Source organism: Colletotrichum costaricense, assembly GCF_030867565.1.
Source record: "Colletotrichum costaricense strain IMI 309622 chromosome Unknown Scaffold_5.1, whole genome shotgun sequence".
NCBI classification, from domain to species: Eukaryota; Fungi; Ascomycota; class Sordariomycetes; order Glomerellales; family Glomerellaceae; genus Colletotrichum; species Colletotrichum costaricense.
In genome coordinates this window covers 2969961-2993728 of record NW_026848234.1, presented here as the reverse complement: position 1 = coordinate 2993728, position 23768 = coordinate 2969961, and the positions used below count along the sequence as shown (strand labels likewise).

Genomic DNA, 23768 nt, shown 5'->3' with positions numbered 1-23768 from the left:
AAAAAAAGAGGAAGAAAAAGATGAGAGACGAGAATTGAGCGGCGGGAACCCCCAAAAATTATTGCGCGCGAGTGGCAGAGAAATAATTGCTGGGGTCGGGGGTGTGGGAAGGTGGGCGGCGCAAAAGTCGTCCGTCGTCTACGCACCTCAGTGTAAGAGGAGTGGTACACTACCTGAGGTGTGTAATCACTGGTGTGTGTGTGTGTGTGTGTGTGTGTGTGTGTGTGTGTGTGTGTGTGTGTGTGTGTGTGACTACCTCTGAAGTGTGAGGTGTATTGGTCTGAAGGTGGTTGCTGGCGCAGATGGTCCCGGCCCAATTTGACTTGACCTGAACTGACGGTGACGGGACCGTCCCTGGTTCGGCGACGCCAGCGTCCAACGTCGCGCTGGGCTGGGCTGCGATGTGCTCCAAGCAAGCTGGGCTGAGTGTACATAGTGAGCCGGGTGTGTGTGAGGTGCGTGGAATCTGCGGACCGTGGACGGCGGTCTGGACGCAGTGAACGAACGGTCTGAGGTGGTCCAGTCTGTCTGCAACCTTGAACTCCGTCTGCGCGCAGGCTTGGGCGCGGGCTCCACCATCAGACGTCCGCGGTGCAGTGTGAGTGTGCTTGCTCATCAGCGGTGTGTCTCTGAATTATGACGACAACCGCATCGGTCTAGGCGCTTACACCTAGTCCAACGGCCCAACGATGCCAATGATGTAGGCCGGTGTATTGGTCCCTTTTTTGCTTGTCGGTCAGTCGGTGAGTGAGTGAGAGTGGGCGGGCATTCATTCCCTGGGTTCTTCAACAATTCATGTCTCTGGATGATGTTCTCTCCCGAGAGAGTCATCGTCCACCACCGTACTTCGGTCAAGATATGGACTTTTTTACAGCTCATGTCTCTGAACGAACAGACAATTGGCATTGGGTTCAAAGCGAACCGCAACATGTGACTTGAGCTTTAATGACATGTCCCGAAATATCCCAAAAGTTCCGAGGGCCCGACTACGTTAGTCTCAAGGAAGGGTCGAGAAGGTGAGGCTTTGCCGTCACAGCGTCGCAGTGTCACAGAATGGGACAAGCGTAGCAGCACCTTCCCTCCTCAGCGAACTCTGAATCAGCAAGGACCAGCCAGACATTGTATGAATTGTCATCGGAAGGAACACCCAGAGTAAGTAAGATACTCAGTCGTACCTGCCTGCCGACCTCAAGATAAGGTACCTGACGTACTTTTTCAGGCAATCACGTACTTACCCTCATTATTCATGAGAGGCAAGAATTACGATCCGCTCGTGCTACCCACGTTCTTTGCTGCATCCTCTGCGGAGTACTGTGCATATTTACTAGAACTTTGGGGAAACATACGAGGTTAATGGAAGCAGGTGAGCCTGAAGAACCCCCGCTATGACTGCACCTCACCTCACCCCATGTATGTGAACCCAAAGATCTCAAGTGACTCCCAGCGATGTCGCATCCATCCACAACCACCTCTCCTTGATCCACTCGACGCCAGCAAACCAACACCAAATCCATGATCGCGATTCACAACAAGCACCGACAAAGACCACCTCTAGGCTCTAGCAAGATCTGCAAACTGCAAAGTCCTCAACGCCCAGCCTCCTCTTTCTTCTCCTCCTCGAAACATCCCCTGCGCTTCACGTTGCCTCCTCATAGTCTTCACCGTTTCTTGCTTGGCCTTGCCTCGCCTCGCCTCGCGTTACCGCACCTCACCCTACCTTACCGCCGTACCTGAGCTATACCCTGTGCTAACGCAGACGCGACAGGCCAGAAATATCTCCGTCTGGTGTGTGCTTCAGACGTGGGATGAAGCTAGGCTTGCAACTAATTTCGAATACCACCTACTATTCCGACACTACCGCACCATACACTCTCAGATACGACACGCCAACATCGTTCTCGCCGTGTTTGTGGAGCCGCCCATTCTTTGCAACTTGCCCGAGCCGCTTCCTCTCTGAATCGAGTACCTCTTTACTCAGGGGGCATTGCACCTAGAGTCTTCTCGTTTCCTTGTCAGCTTTTCTCTGCAACCCTTCTACGCCCCGGTGCCACCAAGGGTTTGATTTCCACACCGAGTTCGACGCCGATGCGACACTGGGAACTCTACAAGTACGTCGGACTTGCATGGTCGGAATCCTGTGCATCCAGGCCAGCCTCCAACCTCCCCTCACCGGGCGGGTCCTTTGGTGCACCTTAAACCTCGCCAATTGCTTCCCTTCTTACCTTATCTCTAGCTTCAATGCTGGGCTGCAAGAATTGTCTTATGACAAGCCACGGCAATCCGGCCTGAACATTGTCTTCGACCAAACAGTCGCGCCAATTGCAGACAATATGATCTGACTCCGAAGAATCGCCCCTCTCCCCTGAATCTTCCAGCCACCCAGCCACCCCCGGAGGCACTTCACCTGCCATCTCTCAACTAGTATAGACTTTGCCCAAATTATCACTATCCCGCGCGCTCCTGGCACCAATCCAGCCACCGCGCCAGCGCCATGCCTAACTATGTTGCTGCCGTCAGCCGCTGCAGCTACTTCTCTGACACGGTGGTCCGAACCCCTACGCCTTGGAACTGCTGACGCAGCAGACGAGACCTCCAAGGCGAACCTTTGGTGTTCCAATCGCTTCCATTCCCTCACGAGCTGTAACGGTCCAGGTCCCCTTATACTTACATCATACTGCTTGCGGGTTCCAGCACACTTGGAGTCGGCTGTTGCTGCCGCCCCTTCAACGCCTCGTACTTCACCAGAGTATATTAGCCCGCACGAACCTAACCAAACTGCGCAGTGTAAACCTCTCTAACGTTGCTCTTATTGCAAATCGCGAGTAAGCATCCACGCGGCACTGTTAATTCCCGCTCTCGATTTCACAATCGAATCGAATCTCCCAAGATCTTACCGCGCCAGGAAATTGCGGGGAAGAAAGGGTGGAAGCTCAGACAGGGACGGTTCCCGAACTGAGACAACCCTAGGCCCCTCGCCATAGATTGATGTTCGATCACGCGCCCAATCTTCTCCATAGCCTCAACCACGGACGACGATGACCTGCTTTGCCCCCACTCACAAATTTCTTTCCCGCGTGGGAAATGCCCCAAAACCGCTGCGATAACTGAGCAGATCGCAGGACGCAAGTTTCGGCAATTGCACCACAGCAGAGGCTGCATTCGGGGCCCGGTTGAATCTCGGTGATTTAATGAAGATCGACTCGCCCAGCACACCCTTGCCAACTGCCCGCGTTCGTCGCCTCGGGTGTTCAACCGATGTCGCAACATGAACAAACCCAAAGAGGACTGCTCCTGGTGGCACGTTCCCATGGGTTTCCCCGACCTGTCCGCCATACCAAGGTATTGTCAGCACGTTGGAAGAAGTCAGACTTCTCGAAACTTGCAAACGTCCGCCACGCCTTCGCGAAACTGCGTGGGCCAGGCCCCTCGAGGTTTCATCAACGTGTGATTTCGTTCTCTTTACGACGGTTTCGCTCTCAGGGGGTGGTTGAGGCGAACAGGTCTCCATTCTCCAGAGTTTAAAAGTCAAGAACTCGACGTCAGAGCTCCCGCACGTGTCAATCATCAGATGCAACCTCGTTTCGTTTCGAGCCTCTCGTGCGTTGCATCGTTCCACCCAGAGGCACGTATTTTAGATGGTCGATGCTTGCTTTTTTGCTTAGCTTATACCGTACGCTTTTTGCCTGCCGAGAGTAGCCGTTGCAGTAGTGTTCGTGCGTTGATGTACAAGATTACAAGCAGGTTCTTGACGGCTTGCATGTGACTCCGCTCAAGGTCAGAGTCATTGACTGCCTTATGGATTGTTCACCATGCATCGCGAATACACAATAGTAACATGGTAAATTTACTCGAATAGGATACTCGTCGGAATGCGTGGAGTTCAGCTTTGAGACGTAGAACTGCACGCAGAAGTTTGCTTCTATCGATGGCACCGCTCAGATCTTGTTGACGAATTTATCAATTACAGTCTTGCCCAACTTGGCTTGGGTTCACTACTGTTCTAGCAAACGAAACTAGATAAAATCAGCTCGGAATCATTTCCAGCTACCAGAAGGAGTACCGCTCAAGTGTGTGACTTGGCCATTACGCAGACCTCATTTGTTCGCGCCGTCATTATAGACTGTATATGGTATCTGGATTGGATCGAATGAGGTGATTACTCCTATGGCAACCTTGATCCATATCTGTCCTGCCTCCTCCCTAGTATGTATACGTGGATATGTCACGGAGAGAATGGCTTTCAGCTAAACAGTCGGATATGAGACGGGATGGTAGCGGGTTGAATCTCTGCCGTCTTCATCCACGTGATAATGCCTTCTCAAAGAGGAAGCAACGTCCTCGCTGTGGTGATAAAAGGTTTCCAGTCTCAGGTAGTGCGGTGCTTGATAAGGGCAATAATTGGGCTGGTCATATCGGCTTCGCCACTCGATACTGCGCAGCTCATCTCGTCTCCGAGATTTTCGTTAAAGGCAGACGTCGTGAGAAGCGCGGCTGGATGCATCATAGAAGATTATATCAGGAACGCGTTATTCACTTGGGCTTCTCGCTTGGTATCTCTCATGTATCCAGTGCCGAATACTTAACTTGAAGGTTAGGGTGCTGGGAGATAATGAGGACTTTGCCCTGCCTACCATTATGACCAAAAAATGCGTGGGCGTGACCCATTAGCGAAATCGGCAGCGAGATTCTGAGGGAGGGGATTCAGAGAATGCCCGCCGCAGAATCTGGTACGATGCAGTTTTTCGAGGTCTGCATCGTTGGAGAGGTGGCATTGACGGATTGGTGCCCAAGCTTTATAATCATCGACCAGAACACCGTCAATGCCTGCTTACTTTCCTAACCGGTCAATCCAAGCCTGTCAGCAGACGGTTGAGCTCATTCGAGGTCGAGTGAGAAGTTGGTTGGATGAGATGGAATGACGGTAGACCTACCATAGGAGAAAGTGGTGAAGTGAAGGTGGTGTGACATAATAGTTGTCCCCCTCTTCTTTGCATCCATATATATAACCATGGTATTTTGGAGCTTGGAAGGTTTGAACTGGAAGATCTGCAGAAAGGAGTATAGTCTTCGTTTCGTTAGTGTTTCGATCTTCTAAAGGGATGACGTTTTTACAATACCATCCGGATCATGAGTCTCTCAAAAGATCATGTTAAAGACATAGTATAGATGAGAGAGGAGTGAGGAGATCGTCGGTGATCTATGGTTCATCCACAATATGGGGGGTCTTGGCGGTCGTACATCGAGGGATCATGGTCCCCCAAACTCTCCAGCTCCGCGAGGTACAAATGTCGGGTCGAGTCGGCAAGGTCATGTCCGTAAAATTCAGTAGGATCAGGAGCCCACTGCCAGATGACAAGGCTGGCCGCTGCAGGTCCGCCTCATGGCTAGTGTATATACATGCCACCACGTGTGTCATATCTAGACCGGCACAGCTTCTTTCTGATATCGGGATAGGTACAGACGCAGCCCAAGTCCCGCTGAAAAGCTTTCGAGGGATAGAAATCAACCAGTCGGCTCAGCGCGTGATATCTTGTTCATATGTTCTCAAAGCTATGCACCTGTTCTAGAGCTCTCTACTCGCGAGTACATAGCCTACAAAAAGGAGGGCTTCAGGTAGATGTGGGGAGGTATTGACTCCTGATGAACAGACCCGATCAGAGAGAACGGCGACCGGATTCAAGCCGTGTGTTCGGTGCGTCTAAACATGTCTGCACAATCATCCCTCCATAGCACTGCCTCGAACGAGGCATCGCAGCATTTTGATCTCGAGGCAATCCGCCCAGCCTCCAGCACGGGGGCGGAGAACGCACACGAAATCACCCTCATTAGATCCGGATATCCCTCAGTCAAAGCAAGAACCAAAAAGAGTTCACCCCCCCCGGTGCCGATGTGGGGGCTACATCTCTTGGTGCTCATGCTGGGATTCGAACTCGTGGTACTTCGCTAAGCCTGTCGTCGAGTAGGCTGGTTGGCGATTTGATTGTTGACCATTAACCGTTCCACCACCCACGCCACAGTTTGACCTGACCCCCGACCTAGGGGGCGCCTGCTGTGCTGGTGACAGGAATTGAATTGAGGGGGGGTATATACCCTTAGGCTCCCATCCCGTGGCGTGGAGGGTGCGGATGGGCGGTACCTGCCTGGTTTGTGGTTATGGCGTTGCCAGGGGTGATCACGTACCCATCAAGGTGTTGCACTATAGCCTGATAGCACGATGCGGCGGATTAGTCACCAGCGCGGATCATGCTGAGGTGTCTTGATACTTCCCATACTGATGCCGCGGCTGAATACAAAAGCAGTGCATCTGAGCCAACTGTAGGTTCGTTACATTGACGTGCTTCGTATTGGAGCCAGCCCCGTTCGGGTCAGCCCTGCCAAGCAAGCCTCTGGCAAGCATCGCGGGTGGTGTCGTCTAAGCGAGAACATCGTCCATTTCTAAGTAGGGTAGGTTGCATTTTTCAAGTTCGGTTTCTCTCTCAGATACACCCTTTACACCGAATCCCCTCTCATTCATTAGAGAAAATTCCCTTTGGAATACATAAGTGAAGTTACAAGTCAAAGGGCAATGGCGTGCTACTCGAAAAGCCGTTTTTGTCTTGACATCTCAAGACTCGTGGATACCTACGAAGTAAAGTTATTCATCCCTGCAGACGGATCTCTTCCCATCTCACTTCATACAATCCACGACGCAGACCAGTACAATTGGGCCTTGAACAAGTGCAAGTGGAGTGAGGTCTCGATGCCTGCTTTAAATAATTCCGTACACTGTCTCCTGCCCCAAGGAGCGTGTAAGCAGACCTCGTGAGCGATCCCTCAAATCCTTCCACAGAACTCAAGCCAGACTATTCCCTTGCCCGGTCCGATCGTGTAATTGATATAGAAACCGCGCGTCCATGGCCGAGAGGCTCCATCAAACGAAGCGGAGTAGATCGCTCGACAATAGCTACGGCGAGAGCAATTCCACGTCATCAAACAACTGAATCCTGCTTAAGAGTCAGAACAAAGGAGAACGCTATGAAAACGTCGCGAGAGCTGGCCAGTTGATTACAAGCAACCACGACAACTCCGATGAGTACGACAAGAGAAACCTCATCAGATAGTCTCACCGGTCTGCGTCCAAAGCGCCAGTTGCCATGCTCACTTTACCGACTAGGTATTGTCGCAAAAAGTCAAACACGGGGAAACAAGGGGCTTGCCTATCCTACTAGATTCTCACATAAAAAGCAGAGGATGGCCTGAAGAACAAGTAGACCAATGCCACGTTCGAATTATCGGGGCTTAGGGGTCTTCCTCCTCTGGGGGTATGCAGCTCTCTAGCTGAGGTTAACACTCCGCGAATCTCACATCTCAGAGTCATGTATATTTTCTGGCTCTATTCATTTAATGCGTAATACCATAGTTTTCTGAAATGAATGGTAGATTCTCATCGTCTCGATACATATATACCAAGTGGTTCTGCTCAGAATTACGACCACTATAAACCATGGAGCACTCATCAATGTTTACATCCTCCTCCATATACTCGTAAGAACTGAGGAACAGAATATGAGCGAAAAGGAAAAGGCCGTCTCTACATTTCTCTATCTGGTGTCCTCCCGTAAATGCTATTTCTTCTGGACCTGCTTTCTTCCTCCCGTCATAAATGTCGTAAGTGTACAATGCAAATAGGTATTATGATCCTCTGGCCAAGTTGCTCTTGAATGTGCTGTGTGCCATGCCAAAGAAAGGAAAAAGCAAAAAGATGAAAATGGAAATGCAGAAAAAACTGCTGGGAAAAAATGGTAGGAAAAGTCGAAGTGAAGTATGCAATGCTGATACCAAATGTCGAAAAGAGGAAAATGCTGCCACCCACCACCACCAACCACACAATCATCTCCATCTAAAACCACTTCCAGGTGCAGCCCTCGGCCAACTTACTCAGAACGCCGACTGCATCGACATAGAGTCGGCTCCTGTTGCCGAGGCAATCCACTTCGAGCCATCTTCTCACAAGAGCCACGACCATCGTGGCCTCCTTCTTCAAGGGTGTTTCCATGGCGTTCTTGACGCCCATGCTCGCAATAGTGCGAATCCATTGAAGCGCCTCGTCGTCATTGTCTGAATCGCCGCGACTTGCTTCGCCGCCGTTGATGCGGTGCCCGTTGGCCCAGCAGATGAGGGCGCAAACGTACATGCCCCAGTAATCCGAAATGTCCTTCCACATCCGGGGTCTGCCGGCCTCTCGAGTATCCATGTCATCTTCGTCATCAGAGTCTTCTTCAGAGTTGCCGTGGTCGGTGAAGGCGCGAAGAGCCCGACAGGCAAAGACCAACGCGACGGCAGCGCTGCCCGAGTCGGACCACTCCCGGAGCCGCTGTTTGTGCTCATCGAACTGTTTAGACTGCAGAACCTTGTGGCTGAAGATCCAACTGTCACCTGAAACGGCCAGTAAATCATGAAGAGGAGTGTGGTGAAGAGCCAGGTAGGTGTTGGCCTTGGGGCAGTCCGAGAATATGTTGGCCATACGGAAAGTCTGTGGCTCCAGTATTTCTGTTGAAGACGAAGAAATTTGCGCCGCTTCTCCACGATGAGGGAGCAAAAGTACCTCAAAGGCCAGAATCACTGCACGGTCGAAAGGGGCGTGCGCGTCGACTATGCTTCTTGACAAGCTGTCTGGATTGAGCAAAGACAGAAGCGTTTGGTTATCCAGGGAAACTCCCTTGGACGAGACCATCGCCGCCCACGCATCGGCACTAGGTGCATCCCAGAGGTCCTGAGCTGGGCCAGTGAGCGGGATGTTGGGTGGCATGCCATCGGTCGTGATGTCGAAGTTGCGGACTCGTGGCTGATCCAGGTAAACCGAGCTGTGGATATCCAGGACGAAGCATGCCGACAGAAGGCGACGACGAGCCTCTGCATCGAGCCAAGTGTGCCATCTGACGTTATTGGTTCCAGTCCGAGGCACGGGGCCAAATATGACCTTTTTGTTGTCATATACCTGGAACGGAGGTTTAGAACTTATTGCTGAGATGAGAGATCCAAAAGACTGAAAGAGAAGTTCACACAGTAAAAGAAACTAAAGCTAGAAGAAATGAGGTAGAACAAACGTGTCAGAATGAAATGCAGAAGAGAACTTACCCGCAAGTAAACGGATTCGAATTCTTTTGATGGCCTGATGGCTGCTCTCCGGCCGCGGAACCGCGCGAAGTACTCACATAGCAGAATCGCTTGCATGACAGGCACGTCCCATTGTGGTATCTGTTCCTCCCGCAATGTCAGCAAAGTGACTTTCATTGTAGAGTATGGTTGTGTCAACTTACGTATTTGGATTGTTGCCAGGCATATTCATGCAGCTGATCCCCCCTGATGCGATCCTCCTTACCACTCAGATATTGAGTCGCCACTGCAGCCATGGCGCAACGAAGCACTTCAACCTGCTCCGCCGCGGCCTCGAATGTCCTTCGGTGTACGATTGGGAAATGTGGGTGAAACTTTTCCCAGTAGACATCGAGGTAGCCGGGAATGGCTCTGCAGATAGACATAGGCAAGGAGCCCTGCATCAGGGCCGGGGCCGCTAGGAGGCCCGACGCCACCTCCTTACGGCCCAAACAGGCATATGAGTTCATCATCCGGTCCGATGGTAGTGCCGTCGACGGGGTGACTAGAGTTTCACAACTTTGAGCCGATGCCGATGTCACCGGCGGGGTCAGGCTACGAACAGTATTGGGGAACCGTGGCTGTTGCTGAGGGTCACGGAATGTCTGCTCGTCAGAGTAGGTAGATATGGAAGTGCCGAGCATCGGGTACACCTGTGGAGTGCTGAGCTGGGGAGAGGTCGAATATTGGTAGAGCATAGGGCCGGTAGCTCCTATGGTCTCGTAGCCACCTGTTGGGCAAGGCGAAAGGAGGTTATTTTGCCAATCTGGCGCCGCCGTCGGCCAGAACGCGCGTCGCGAATTATCGGAAGGCGTTGAATAAGTGCTGTCGGAAGCTGAAGAAGGCCATCCCATGGGATCCTGAGCGTGTGAAAGTTCAGGTGTTTGTAGTCCCAGCCCCGATGTCTGGAGATACAACGGAGGGTACTCAGGAGTTGTGCGTGGCTGATAGTCGATGGAGGAAAACGAGGGCGGGGTGTTGAAATCGCCATTTGAAGGCTGAAGTATGGGTTGTTGTGAGGATTGGCCGGACAGAGAATAGCCTCCACCGTAACCAGGACCACCGGACGAAGGGCGATAGCTCTCGTTCCCTAGGTGGGGAGACATAGACTTGCTAACATCTGGCGCGCTCATGGACTGATAAGTACCAGGGTGTGACATACTCGATGTCATTGGGAGGCCGTGGATCGGTGTTGTTGCGCTCGTAGGGTATCCAAGCAAGGGAGGTTGTAATCCCATGCTTCGGACTCCTGCGTCCAAAGAGGCGGCTGAGGTCCGGCGACTTTGACTCCCTCCTCTGCTTCTCGATGCCTTGTCGCCCTCGAGCTCACTTACTACGAGTCAGTTGATGCTGCCAGAATCGAAAGATGAGGATACCAAACTCACTGTCGTTGCTGATGACGCTCAAGTAGATCCTTGCGGTGGAAAGCCCTATCGCAACCGGGAATTGAGCACCCATATTGGGGAGTTTCATGGCTAAGCTGGTGTCGTCTGGTATCAAAATTTGTTAGCCGAAGCACCGCGGTGGGAAGTTATCGCATCAAGCCTACCTTAGATGCTCAGCGCGTGTGAATGTCTAACTCAAGTCAGCGGATTCCTCTAACGGACTTCTACGAAATTATGCTGGCGTACCTTGGGAGGACGACAGAGGTCGCATGTATGAACCTTCATACCCTTCTTCGCCCTACTGACACGGCCGGTAATGGGAGTCAACTTGACAGGAACTTCCCCTCCAGGTGGCACGCTGCCAAAAGGTCTCATGGGCTGGCCAGAGGGATCAAGGCCGCCGCCCGAGGGCCCTGCGTGGCCGTATCCGTAGTTTGGTTGCTCCATGGAATCGGTGCTGACGTTGCTCCTTCGACGGGTGTTGACTGGTCGAGCAGATGAAGATGACGAGCCTGTGGTGTTCGACTTGGAGGTGCGGGAGGATGAGCTTCGCTTCGTGCCTTGTGGTGTGCTTGAACGGTCTGCTTGATCTCTCCCAGTCGCATAGTCTGTGTTGTAAATTGCGCTTGGTGCCAAGTAGGGTTGATGATGTCTGCCTGATGGAGCCGGGACCTGGTCGTTCTTAATAGTGTGGGATTCGAGTTGGTCCTCGTCCACGTTCATGATATCTTGGAGGCTGGCCATGGTTTAAGATTCCCAAAAGGGAAGTGTAGAAGACCGAGATGCAGAATGGTTGCACCCAGAGAGGGAAATGCAGAGGAAGCAACGCAGCCAAAGTTAGTAAGGCACAGCCCGGCTGAATGCTCTCCTCGGAATAGACTGAAGTCGAGTGAGTGTAGTTGGAAGCAACCCCCAAACATGAAGACGCGCAGTGCGAATTGGGGGACAGTCAGGGTCCAAGAAGGGGGTGTCAGTGTAGAATGAAGGACTAAACTGGGGTGGATGGAAGACAGTAAGATAAGGTAAGGTACGGTAAGGCAAGGCAAGGCAAGGCAAAGGACCTAGGTAAGGTAGGGGGGCGGTTCTTGGAGACTGTCAGCCTGTCCAACAACAGGCTGGGGGTCGAGGTGAGATGCAGAGAGCAGTTGGTTCTAAGCGGAGTCGATATGCAATGGAACTGAACGAAGAGAAGAGACAAAGATACTGGTGCTGTTGCCGCTGCCGCTTGTTGGAGACATTGCTATATTGAGAGGAGGCAGACGCAAGTCTTCCGAAGTGCGAGTAAAGAAGGAAACTGTCAGCTCTTCAAGGAGGCTGTTCTTCTTAGAGGCCTCGCTTCCCCTGTCAGCTGTGTGTATGTACATGGGTATTCAAGGGTGTTGGACACGGAGGGACATGGAGGTTGCTCGAAAAAATGCAAGGCACTCCTTCGAAGGGTATCGGCCGAGCTGGGGTTCGGTCACCCACCACTGTCTTTGGCCTCGGGTTGATTGGTAGAGTTACCAGATGCCTGTCATACGACTCAGCCCTCTCAGGCTGGCAGACGGGACCCCATCCCATGGTCCCACGCAGCGTCTCTCCCCAAGTTTGGTATGAAATTGCCGCGATGTCACGGAATGAGCGCGTCTGGGATCTCTGCCACATCCCAAAGAAAAGCCGCGGCCATGTATAGTAGCCGCGGTTGATGACGAGGTGGACGGTCATGTTTCCATTTTGACTCTGTCTCTCCGTCTCGTCTCGTTCGTGTGCGTCTGTGTCTCTCCTCTCATGTCTAAGATCTGAACCAGATCGACCGAGTCGCATGTCGGCGAGGCCCCAAGAAACCCACAGTTCTGGCAGACAAGACGTCTTGTCTTCATTTCCCCTTGGATGTAGACAGATATCCCGTCTTGTCGCTGACTGACTTATTGACCCTGCCTACCCAGTGTATGGGAAATGCCTGTACTGCATAACAAGGCCGCCATTTCAACGGGAGACAACGCGGAGGTCTCAATGAGGAATAGCAACATGCGGTAATGGCGTCACTGTGTAGATACGAGAGAAAGAGCGGCGCCAAATGGAGCGCGGTCATTCCGTTTCCCACAGTAGCGGCCGCTAGCGTCCGTGGTGGGAAAGTAGTGGCTGTGAGTGCGTCTTTTCTGGGGGAAATGCTGTACAGACAGTGAGAATTCTGCGAGAGAAAAAAATTGTCAGACGAAATGAGGCGCAGTCTCCCGACCGTAAAGTAAACCGTTGTCATTGCTGTACATGCATGAGTCGGCTGCCCTGTCAACAACCCCTGCTAGACTGGCTTGCCCTTTTTGGATTTTGACTTTGCAGGGCATCCATCCCAAGATCCAGTTCAGCAAACAGCGGGAGATGTAACGGAGGGCAGCGAAGGCAGCAGCCAACTGGCGTGCGAGTTACACATTTTGTGTGGGAGATATGGAGCCGTGAACCCTCTGACTGGCTGTGTGTCTCGCGTCTGTCTGACTGCGTATCAAGGTCGCTTTTGCTCACCGCGACAGCAGAGAATACATACAAGTCTTGTGACCCGTCGACTCCAGGATGGCTATAAGCAGCTCCTGCACAGATAGGTACTGTACTTGTGACCGAGTGCTTGCAGTCTATTTTGAACCTTTGGCGCATAGCTCATGCAGATAGACATAGTGAACCATTTGACAAGCCGTCTTGCCGACAGACACTGGCGTATACAGCTTGATTCCAAGCTGGCCGAGGACCGAGGATCCCCAGTGAAGTAAATTGAAGGAGTTGACCATCATTGTGCCATGATTCAGGGGCTCCCGAGGTTGAAATTTTCCGCTTCCTTGTTAGATCGTCAAAGACTCCGAGTTGCGGGCACGGAGGAACAGGCCGATCATATTGAAGCAATAATCGGAAGGTTCGCCGATGGTCGTGGGGTAATGAATAGCAACATCGGTCGCCCAAGGTGAGGGCGGCGAGCGACCGAGCAATTGACTGCTGTCAATCTTTGACGTGAACACCAAGAGAACGCCATGCAGCAGCCGGCCCGCTGAGAAACATGGGAGAGGTAGGGCGGTGGACAGGGGTAGCCCCGAATCGGCGGGGACGGCAGGGGCTTAGGCGCAGCCCAGCGCCTTATTGGTGTGCCGAGGAACGAATTGCCAGTCATTGGAGACCTATTTTGGTGGCATTAAGTTTCTGTGCTTCCAAATGTGTCGTTTATTATAATAACTTCGAAACGAAAGCGATGTCTACATTGAGCGCAGAGTCCAAGTTAGCAAGTAATCAACGTGGTGTGACAAAGATAAGTAAGGTCGATATGGAAGAACCTAGGTAGCAATACCACAATTTGGATTAAGCGTTGGTGACAATAGGCACGCTAACAAGGTGCTAGCTGGGTACGCTACTTGGTACGTACGTTGACCAAGTTGCTGCACAGCATCTCGGGTGCGTTATCGAGGGAAAAAAAGTCACAAAGATCTTTTTGGCGAGTGTCGGCATGGGCGGTGGAGATGTCCCAATGGGGGGTCACACCGACGGCCTGGGCCGGCTGCAGGGACGGACGGGACCCGGTTGCGGGCTGGGGGCAGCGGTCCCAGTCATTGTCAAGGGATGAACAAACGGGCAGCGCGAGATGCGACGTCGGGGCAGAAATTCTTCAGTGTTTCAGTTGCTGTACTTCCGTGGCTAGTGCCGTCGTCGATATGAATGCCCGCAAGTGTTGGGGTCCGAACCGGCTTAATGGCAGCAAATGCATCGGATCGTAACGGAGGACGGCCCTGTAAAGACCCACAGGTCTCGGGCAGATCAGCTTTCGGGGGAAAAGATCAGGATTCAGGGGCAGATGGACAGATGTGATGCGTCTGTTTTTCCATGTTGGGGGCCGGACCGACCGATGATGAGCAATATACCGGCGAAACCTTAAGTCTCGGAGCTGGCTCCCGGTGAGGGGTGTTGCGGGCATCTTGATTCTTGTGCGGATGGGGTCCGTTTCAGGATTCGATATTCCGGGCGCATGATTGGGACTGTGGTCGAGCTTGGGATTCGGAAAAGGTAGCTGAAGCTGCATGAGATATCTCGGAGCTGAGCTAAGGAATGAGGTGATGAAGCGATGGGCTGATGAGGGGTGGTTCCGGGAGGGGGAGGGATACGTTCGCTTCTGCTAGTGTAGGTACGATTGGCAAGGTCAGGAAAGATAGGAGAAAGGATGGCCATGCTTGGGCAGCAAAAATCAAGCTATCGGTAGAATAAGGTAGCTAGCTCGATGAGCTCTGGGAACTGGCAAAGAAGCTTCGGAGTGGCGGTCGCAAGTTTCCAAGCTTTTGTTGGTTGTCAAACGGTCGCGAGTTGGATGGTGGAGAGACGAAAGCTATCAAAGGTCACGTCGAGGACGGGAAGAGGAAGGATCGACCGGACCGTTGTGACTCTGGTCCATTGTTCCTACCTTACCGGTCCTTGGGTAGGCAGGTACTCACTACTCCGTATGTTCGCACCTTACCGCCGCTGAGGTGCTTTAGGTTGGCTGGAGCTGGACCGCAGATTTTCCGAATGGAAGGCACCAACTCCCGTGGACCTCACTGGGGCGGCTCGGACTCGATGAGAGGCAGCTTCGACCTTACCTTGAGCCTTGAGGTACCTACCTTACTGTCGCCCTTGCCAACATCGTGCGCTAGGGTTCCGCACGTAAACTCGCACGTAAGGCACCTCACCTTGCCTTAAGGTGTCAACGTCGCCTTCGATCCTGGGAAGGCGCATTGCGGCCGACAATCTGTCGGTTGGAACTGGGCCCGGGCATGGACGTCTTTGGGTCTTTGGGTCTTTGGGGCTCCGTTGATGCCTTGCCATTAATCATTGCCCACTACCAGTCCGTCCGTCCATAACGCCCACATCGAGCCGGATTTCTTTATCCAACGCTTTCTGTGCCGCTCTGCGCCTGGATTCCTACTGCGACCCTTTGGCTTGCACGCCGTTGCATTTTCTTCACGGCGCAATCGTATACTGCCTCCATACCTTTTCTGTCCAGAGAACTCGATGTCTATCACCTCTGCGCCGCATCCATAATTCAGCCAAGATGTAATTCAACATGGTGGAGAGAATCCCGCGGGAAGTGCCCGGCTCATCCTAAATGGCGGTATAAGTCTAAGTCATGACATTGCAGCACACTGCCCTACTTTTGGTCTTGGCCTATTTGGCGGAACCTTCACTTACACAGTACACTTCTACAGATATTTGGTAATGAATTGATTGGGGATGGATCACCTCAGCGACCGTGAAAATTGAGTTGGTCCCCACCGGAAGTGCCTGCCAGGCTCATTACCTAAGATGCCCATCGTCGCCTTGCGGCTTGCCAGAGTTTCCGTGATTCAAGGTGGCCGGCAATATGAAGGCAGGGGAGGGGGGGAAAGGGAGACAAGGGTCGGCGCTTAACCCAGTGGTATTTTTAGCAGCCGACTTCCGTCTCCCGGCTTGATCCCGTTGGCTGACCATCACACCGACGACATTTGAACAGGGGTCTCACCACACCAACTTCGTCCCAAAAAGAAATCAAGCTGTCAACGGCCGCGGCGACCCCATTTGTTCAAGCCTCGTTTGACCTAGACATCCAGCATGAACGCGGAAACGAACCGGATTGACCTCTGCCATGCAAGTCTAGGACTCCATACTTGAAATTCGCATCATCACTACCATGTACCAGCCCGTCGACGAAATCCAGTTTTCGATCTACATCACTGATGAAAATTTTTGCATTTTGTTATTGTTAACAGCTGCTTAGCCATGTTGGACATGAGAACCCAGGGGAGCGCCAGGACCAACGGCTCCCCGCTTTGCAAAGAGGGCAAAAGATCCATCACATCTCGTCACATACCAGTATTACTATCAAATCATCTTACTCGGCAGCGTTCTGCAGTCGAGATATTCTTTTGGCACAATCCGACAAGTGCTGCCATCTGCCACCTAGATATTCTAAGCTCCGGGTGCTACTCTGTACAACAGGTAGCGAGCTAAATGGGCGACCCGGATCCAAATTGGTACCCTGACATTGCACACTGGTCTCATCTGCAGCCTGATCCAACCAGTTGGTTCTGCCACTGTCATCTGAAGACATTGTATTGCACCGCTTCCCGACCCAGCTGCGAACCATCTGGCACAGCTCGATTACGCCCACTACAGTGTCCATTTGGTCGCACGACACACTGCAGTCCACCATGGCATCCTTGCCCTGAGGCGTTCACGACATAGCCCGATCCGCGATGCATTGCATTTCTTCCTATCCCATCACCACGGTTGTTGCATGGCATAGGGCGGCCCAGCAAGCCCCAGGATCGACGATCGCGGACTGTTCTCTCCTCACCAGACAGACACGTCTCCCGTTCTTGCTCTGGCAGAAGCAACACACCCACCCCACGGCTCTTCTCTCGGTTGGATGTCAGCCAACCCGCATCAGCCACGGACACTCATCGCACCTTACCTACTGTCAAGGCTATCAGTGGTGCTATCCTTCACTCACACTGCCTTGCTGCAAGTCATCAAACAGCTTCACGTAATCGACGACCGATTGTCCTACTAGCCTGCGCATGTCTTTACCGCCCGACGCGGCCGTCCAACTCAGCGGCCGAGAGAACCGAAGAAGTTGTCCGATCGGCAACAGCTTTGTTTATCCAGAGCCCTTCTCTAGCCCGGGTTTTACCAACTCTACACGGTTCAAGCTCTTGACAAAGCAAGAATTTTCCCGGTGTAAATACTGTGCAAAGGCGACATCGATCAGGCGATGCATCTGAACAACCTTGAGTGCTCTTCACGGGATCCGTAATCCAGCTGACGAGAATCGCACTACAGTTGTTCGGCCGTTGGAAGGATCCTGTCGAGCGGCCCGGAGCGAGGGATTCCTCGTGTTCCTGCGGACTAAGGCGTGTTTGCCATGCTCAACACATGGTCTTAACAAACCTCTTCGACAGCTTTCCACCAATGGCGCGTTTTACCTGCGGGCCGTAGCCTTGCTATCCGAGGAGTGGGCTACAACCTGGAATTTCTTGCCCTTTACCGGCACCTTTTCTTCTATCCGAGATCAAAGACAGATTTCGAGATGCACACACCAGATTCTTGAGGCAGTGCCTCGGTAGGAAGGCCGTGAAGGAGCCAAGCCGCTCCTGCTGCGTGGGGTAACACGCGACGCGGCTCTGGATACCCGCACTCCCTCTATCCACCGGATCACTGCTTGGCCTTCCCGTCACGCATATCCCATCACATCGCCAGACTCAGCCCCCATTACCCACCATGGGCGGCTAGAGTCACCAACTCTAGGACGCCACCTTCATACTGGAACCTATCATCTCTCACTCAAGTGCCGGTCTCCAGGTTCTTCACGCCCTCGGATCCAAACATGTCCATAACGAGCCACGCGCCTGGCGCCAAAATTAGCGCAGCCGACATACTCCATCTTGAAGACAAGTGTTTTCCTTTGCAGAGGCAACAACACTCAGCGCCCTAAGCTGCTGCCTTGTCGCTGGAGGTAACAGTATGCGCCATGCCCCGTATTCGAACGTCGGCTGTGTGTACCTGCTTGACAGCTGCGGACCCCATGATGCCATACACATCCGAAGGATCAGCTGTCGAAGCAGCTCTCACGATCCGTAGCGGAGCCTCTTTGCTCGCGGGCCCGAGCTGCAGCCATGCAGGTACCATGCTCGAGTCGGAGTGCGGCGAAACTTGGCCAGGTCACGATTCGGTATGCGGGATGCAAGGAACGAGTAGCCGCGTGAATATGCGAATCTACGCCATGCCTTCATGTCGAAACAGGACCCCAACGGAGAGCTGAACGAAACCACAACGTTGAAACCTCGTGTTCGAAAATAAAGGATGCTCTCGACCTGGACAATGCACGAGTCTATTGCCTCTTCCGTCTACGGCCGCAAGGCCTTGACCTGTTCCCATCAATGACACTACGAGGGGTTTGGAGTCTGGCCTAGAGGGGAAGAACGTTGAGCTTGACATGGTAGTGGTTGGTCCCATGGGGGGAAACGGCAAGGAGCGTTGCCGAACCATCCCCGTGGGCGGTGATTAGCAAGGAAGACTTTCACCCTTTGGTCTCTACCGCTTCCAACATGCTCCTTGGCGAGACGTGCAGTTGGAACGGGCGACCTGGCTTGCGGCCGAGAAACGCACATCCCGTTCGGCCCTGATAGGCTCACCCGCTAGGTTCGGGTGCGAGTGCGAAGGCCGTTGGAACCTTTGATCCGTCGCCAGAGGGTAAGGACATGGAATACCGTGCCAACCTACACTCTTCTACTATCGCCACTTCGCGGCCCGGGTGCTTGACCCGTCCTCTACCTGGTTAATGATGTCCCGAAGGTAACCCCGGAATACTTGATGCTCCAACCAGGAAGGTAGGTCTCCCGGCGAACCATACCCTTGGCTTTCTATCATCACGCTAGTGCGAATCATGCGACGAACCGTGCCTTTGGACGAGGATCACATCCTGCCGTTCAGCGCCACGAACGTTGGCACGAATTTTGGCGCGGGGGATATTCAGCCTCACGATGCGCCTAGCGGCCTGGACGGGCCCATCCGCTAAAGATGACGGGTTAACGAGCTGCCAACGCCTCCCGTCCGTCTACTTGAAACAAAGACCTCTATCCCGTGAGTATGGGCACGCCCCCAACTGATCAGCCCAGAGGAGCTCTGCCGGTATGGATGCTACTATCACCCAACTGTGTTTACCCTGTGGTGAGACGATCAAGGACGACATTGCCACATACCACGCCCACGCCTCCCCATCTTGAAGGAAATCCACGATCCGGCAGCTCCCCGCGGGCGTCAAGGCAGACGCATGTCGGATGTGACGAACGGCCCTAAGCCGAGGGTGCCGTGGTAAGGCAGAAGCGTGAAAGCATCATCTCATTGTCGTCACATCATGTAAATCACCACCGTATGTGATGGGAACGTAGTCAAAAGTTCGCGGCGGTTAAATCTTGGGGGCCAGTAGAAAGTGTAAAACCACAATGGCACAGCACGGAGCAGGTGTCGGTCACCGCCCCGATTCGCGGGGTGTGCGCCTGTGAGGAGGTGGCCTTTGCTAGGTAAGTAGGTATGCGGGAGGGGGAAAAGGGTAAGAGCGGGAAGCAGCTCAACGGCCCAAGGTAGCTTTACGAGCCAGGTCCATCCCAGCATTAGAAGCTCTGGTCCAAAAGTTGGGATGATTTGCGAACCCCGGATCTTTTGCCCTGCGAGTATGACACGCATTTCCCCCTTCTAGAGTGCAGATGGAGCTTCGTGGCCACTTGAGACCTGAGCACCTGAGTATGGAGTTAACAGTGGCTTGGTGACCCATCAAGGCACATAGGTATCCTAGGTAGCCATCCATGTTGCCGGAACAAAGTCTCTGAACAAACAGTTTCTTCACTCAGGCTCATGATTTTCTGTAGTTCACGACCTCTCCTGCCCAAGCTAGGTAGTTCACGTGATTCAGGTAGATAGACAAGCACGCAGAAGTTTCGGCAATTTGAGGTTTTCTTTTCGTGGAGGATAAGTTAGCTATGTGGTGATAGTAGCAGATCTCTATGCAATAAAATAACCAAAAGAGAGGGGGCTTTTGCCACAGAGTTGCCCTCTCAAGGTAACGTAACAAGACACTCTCAAAACGCCATTTCTCTTCCTTTTTCGACAACGAAGAGTGTCCAACAATAATAAGTACAACAACAGGTAGTTAGTCAAAACGTGGGGTTGCGTGGGCGCGTGTGTTCCAGCATCATTCTCTTCCGTTTTTGTGTAGACCATCCAAGTCCGTTCATTTTCCTCCTCGATCTCTCTTTCTCTCTCTCTCTCTCCCTCTCTCTCTCCCTCTCTCTCTCTCTCTCTCTCCCACCCGGTGCAATAGTAATTAGGTATGAGGGAGTATGATCTCGGTGAATTATGAGGTGCTCGCCGCGGCGGTAGACTGTTGAGGAACGACCCGGCCGCGGGGGCTCTTACCGTCGCTCTCTGACTCGTCGTCGCTGTTGCGACGGCTGGGGCTATCTTGGTCGCTTCGCTTGCTCTTGGTCATCTGTGCGTGGCGTTGTCAGCTAAGGTATCCAAAATGAAGTGTGCTTCGTGGGGGCATTTCCAATGGAGATGGGGATGAGGTAAAACTTACCCATGAGCGGACGCCACCGACGAGACCCAATGCGTAACCCGTGATAAAGTCATTGGACTGCGTCGCGGCGGGCGTGCCACCAGGCGTGGTCGGTATCTCGACGCTGAGGCGGGACTTGCTCGCGTTGGCGTTTGCGGCGGCCAGGAGGTCGCCGTTCTGGATGTAGGCGGTGCGAGCAGAGGGCGCGGGGGATTGCGGCCGGGAGGCGGGCCAGAACTGGCGCAGCTCGCGAGAGAGCTCCTGACCGGTAGTAGACCAGTTTGTGCGGATGTTATCGCGCAGCTCCTGGACGTGGCGCTTGAGGTCGAGCTCGTTCTTCTTGATCCAGCTGACGTTGAGCTCCTGGCGCGACGTACCGCGCTTGAACTGACGAGCAATGTACTTTTCGTAATCGCGCACGATCCTGGTCAAGGCAGCTGTTAGTAGTTGTTCATAGCCACAACCTCCAAGCAGCAATATAGAGACGAAACAGACGAAGAGATAATCCGAGGGATTTAGACGTACTTGGTAATGATACCGGTCGTGCTGACACCTTCTGTGCGCTGAGTAACAAGGAACTTTCCAGCCTCCTTGATAGGCCTGTAGATGTCGTCGCCTTCGTCGGCACCGTAGGGCAGGTCATCGTGGGCGACGTAGTCGATCTTGTGCTCGTCGAGGAATTCGGGCGTGACAATCCATGGACAACTCTCAATAACCTCGTCCACCCACTTGCAATGCCGGACGGTCTCTGCGCGCTCGGCGCCGGAGAGGACCGTCAGACCCTTGCGCTTGTGCGTCTCGGCGTCACCAGTGACGCCGACGATGAGGTAGGTGTCGGGGAAAGCCTTCTTCGCCTGCTCAAGCTGGCGCATGTGACTGCGCGAGGGGCAAGAGAGTCAGTATGACCAAATTCCTTGCCGGAGGGGGGGGGGGGGGGGAAGACACGTTGGAAGCGAGCTCCATTGTCTTCCGCGACGTTTAGACTTACCCGAGATGGAAGAGATCAAAGACTCCGTCGGCGTACACCCTGACGGCCCGGCCAGTAGGAGGATCGTTGGTTCTGAAGCCCACGGGGTGGGTGAGCTTGCCAGTGGGCGGGGGCGGCATGGCCTCATCCTTCTCGTCCTCCTTTATCGAGACCTGCTTGCGGCTGTTCTTGCGGCCGACGCGCTCGGCAATGTCGACGCTGGCCTCGGTGGTGTCGCTGGGTTCACCAGGGTCGAGGGAGTGGTCCTGCGCGGCGGCGGCGGTCTGCTGGTTGTTGACGCTCGTCTCGTGAGAACGCTCCGAGTTAGCACGTTGCCTCTTAGGAGGGTGGCCGGCGGATGTGGAGTCGTTCTTGCGGTGGCCGGCGATACGGCCGGACTCGGGAGCGGTGCTGTCACCCTCCTCGCCCGAGGCATCTCGCGACGAGGCCTGGAGGGCGGCGTCGACTGTGTCGGCGACGTCGGGCATGTTGGTGGGGTTTGTCGCGTTGGTGCGTTTCCGCTTGCCTGCTGCCGAGGAACCTGAGGGAGAAGACATGGTGTCTTTATTTGTGCGTAGTGTGTGTGAGGGGGCAGGTTGCGAGGTGGGAAGATGGTTTTGCTTGCTAGTGGTGGTGGTGAGGTAGTATGTGTCGTCAAGCAGCAGGCCTCTGGCGTCCTCCCGCGTGAACTTGCTAGTTGCGACTTAGGTAAGGAAGGGGGTTTGTATGGGTCGAGCGAGGTGTTCCCTGTAGATCGGCGTACTATGTCGTAGGGTATGGGAAAGTTGGATTTGCAGGCTGGTAGGTGTCTCGGCTCAGGAGAAGTTGGAGCTGAGTTTCTAGATTTCCCAAAGGTGTGGGTGTCGTGCCTTGGTTTAGAAATGTTAGGAGGGGTGGGTAAGGCAATGATGATGATGATTATGATGCCGTGGGCAAAAGACGGAAAGGCGAGGACGTGACAGGACAGGACAGACTAGATGGACAGACAGACGGGTCGGGGCAAGGGGGGGAGTAGACACGGCTTGTGTTTGGTGCAAAGTGCCAACGAAGCAGAGCTGCAGGATACCCGATGCTTGACGGGCAGGGCAATGGGACATGAAGGAGGAGGGAAGGCGTTAAGTTGGTAGTCGGTGTACACTTACGCGGTTATGGCAAGGCCAGTCCAGTCCAGTAGGAGGTGGTGCTCGGGTGATTGAGAGATTGCGAAGTCAAGAGGAGGCAGATGCGCATATGATGATACCCGACGGAAGCAGACCTGCAGCTAGTGGGGGGAGGAGCGTCTTGTCCGGTCGGCGGGACGCGGACCACGGGATTGAAACTTTTTTTTAAGGTTGGCCCTGGCTGGTTATTGATGATGGATCGAGAGTGTCAATTGAGGTAGCTGAACTGCTGCGGTGTAGGACTTGAAGCTTCGTCAAGCGCGGGTAGATTGTCTGGTATCAAACAAGAGCTTCTTCTTTTTTGACTTGTGATTTTGAGCTTGAATCCTCGGGTTATTGGATAGCGCCCTTCCTTCGTATCTACTGAGTCTAGACCACAGTCGCGTGTCACGACTTGGGAAGATACCACGATGCTCATCGAGATGTGGCCATACACGAAACCACGCTTACAATTTCTACGCGACCATGCCACAGTGTTCCAGCACCAAAAAAGAACTCAGAAATATCTTAGCATGCACCCCTCCTATTTCCGACGCTGTGAAAGAATTCCCGGGCACGCATTTGTTCCCTGTCCGCGTCCATTGTTCGTTAGAGGAGCATGGGGCATGCCGTACACAGCACAGGTAGGAGCAGGGGGGGCGAAGGTGACGGGATGGAGAGCAAGAACACCCCGATGGGAAATTTGCGGCTTGTGTTGTGGCTCCAAGCTTGTGCAGCTGGTGCTTTCTCCCTCATCTCCCCTGCACAGCTAGTCTTGCTGGAGTTGGAGGCGGATTCTGTCGTAATTGCCAGCGTTGTGCAAGGAAGTGGCGTCATCGTGCTGTGTGGCTGAACTGAGCTATGCACTGCACAATTACGTCGAGGGAGGAGCCAGAAAGGACGTCGTGGCTTGGCTGACACGAGCCAATGTTCGAATACCAAATGGACGCAAAAAAATGCTTTTGCGGGTCAATTCTGCCCGGCAGGGATGACGAGATTTTGTTGGGGAGGATGTGGGTTCTTTCATGTGGAGGAAGGGGGAACGGCCGCACGGAGAAGGAGCTCTC

The 23768-nt window shown here is 53.4% G+C and overlaps 7 protein-coding genes across 7 annotated transcripts, besides 1 other annotated feature; 2 read left to right on the top strand and 5 right to left on the bottom strand.

The window, feature by feature from the left end:
* Positions 1–169: 169 nt before the first annotated feature.
* CCOS01_06145 (uncharacterized protein) lies at positions 170–616 on the bottom strand (the record flags this gene model as incomplete). Its single annotated transcript, XM_060454315.1, has 1 exon — positions 170–616. The coding sequence occupies one exon, from the start codon at positions 614–616 to the stop codon at positions 170–172; it is 447 nt and encodes a 148-aa protein (XP_060316087.1).
* Positions 617–1512: 896 nt separating this feature from the next.
* Positions 1513–1734, top strand: CCOS01_06144 (uncharacterized protein; the record flags this gene model as incomplete). The annotated part of the gene is made up of 1 exon (XM_060454314.1): positions 1513–1734. The coding sequence occupies one exon, from the start codon at positions 1513–1515 to the stop codon at positions 1732–1734; it is 222 nt and encodes a 73-aa protein (XP_060316086.1).
* Positions 1735–7879: 6145 nt separating this feature from the next.
* CCOS01_06143 (uncharacterized protein) lies at positions 7880–11264 on the bottom strand (the record flags this gene model as incomplete). The annotated part of the gene is made up of 6 exons (XM_060454313.1): positions 7880–8977; positions 9118–9237; positions 9300–10464; positions 10521–10625; positions 10685–10710; positions 10767–11264. 6 exons carry the CDS (start codon positions 11262–11264, stop codon positions 7880–7882), a joined length of 3012 nt encoding a protein of 1003 aa, XP_060316085.1.
* Positions 11265–11864: 600 nt separating this feature from the next.
* On the bottom strand, positions 11865–12591 carry CCOS01_06142 (uncharacterized protein; the record flags this gene model as incomplete). Its single annotated transcript, XM_060454312.1, has 2 exons — positions 11865–12352; positions 12414–12591. 2 exons carry the CDS (start codon positions 12589–12591, stop codon positions 11865–11867), a joined length of 666 nt encoding a protein of 221 aa, XP_060316084.1.
* Positions 12592–13602: 1011 nt separating this feature from the next.
* Positions 13603–13985, bottom strand: CCOS01_06141 (uncharacterized protein; the record flags this gene model as incomplete). The annotated part of the gene is made up of 2 exons (XM_060454311.1): positions 13603–13660; positions 13903–13985. Coding segments are annotated over 2 exons (141 nt in total), but the record flags the coding sequence as incomplete, so codon positions are not given.
* Positions 13986–15277: 1292 nt separating this feature from the next.
* Positions 15278–15364: a sequence feature (Short protein (CCOS01_06140, KAK1531037.1) was converted to a misc_feature.).
* Positions 15365–18009: 2645 nt separating this feature from the next.
* Positions 18010–18338, top strand: CCOS01_06139 (uncharacterized protein; the record flags this gene model as incomplete). The annotated part of the gene is made up of 2 exons (XM_060454310.1): positions 18010–18210; positions 18282–18338. The coding sequence occupies 2 exons, from the start codon at positions 18010–18012 to the stop codon at positions 18336–18338; spliced, it is 258 nt and encodes an 85-aa protein (XP_060316082.1).
* A 2053-nt stretch (positions 18339–20391) lies between these two features.
* Positions 20392–22119, bottom strand: CCOS01_06138 (cytidylyltransferase; the record flags this gene model as incomplete). The annotated part of the gene is made up of 4 exons (XM_060454309.1): positions 20392–20526; positions 20617–21019; positions 21121–21471; positions 21584–22119. 4 exons carry the CDS (start codon positions 22117–22119, stop codon positions 20392–20394), a joined length of 1425 nt encoding a protein of 474 aa, XP_060316081.1.
* Between the last annotated feature and the right edge of the window lie 1649 nt (positions 22120–23768).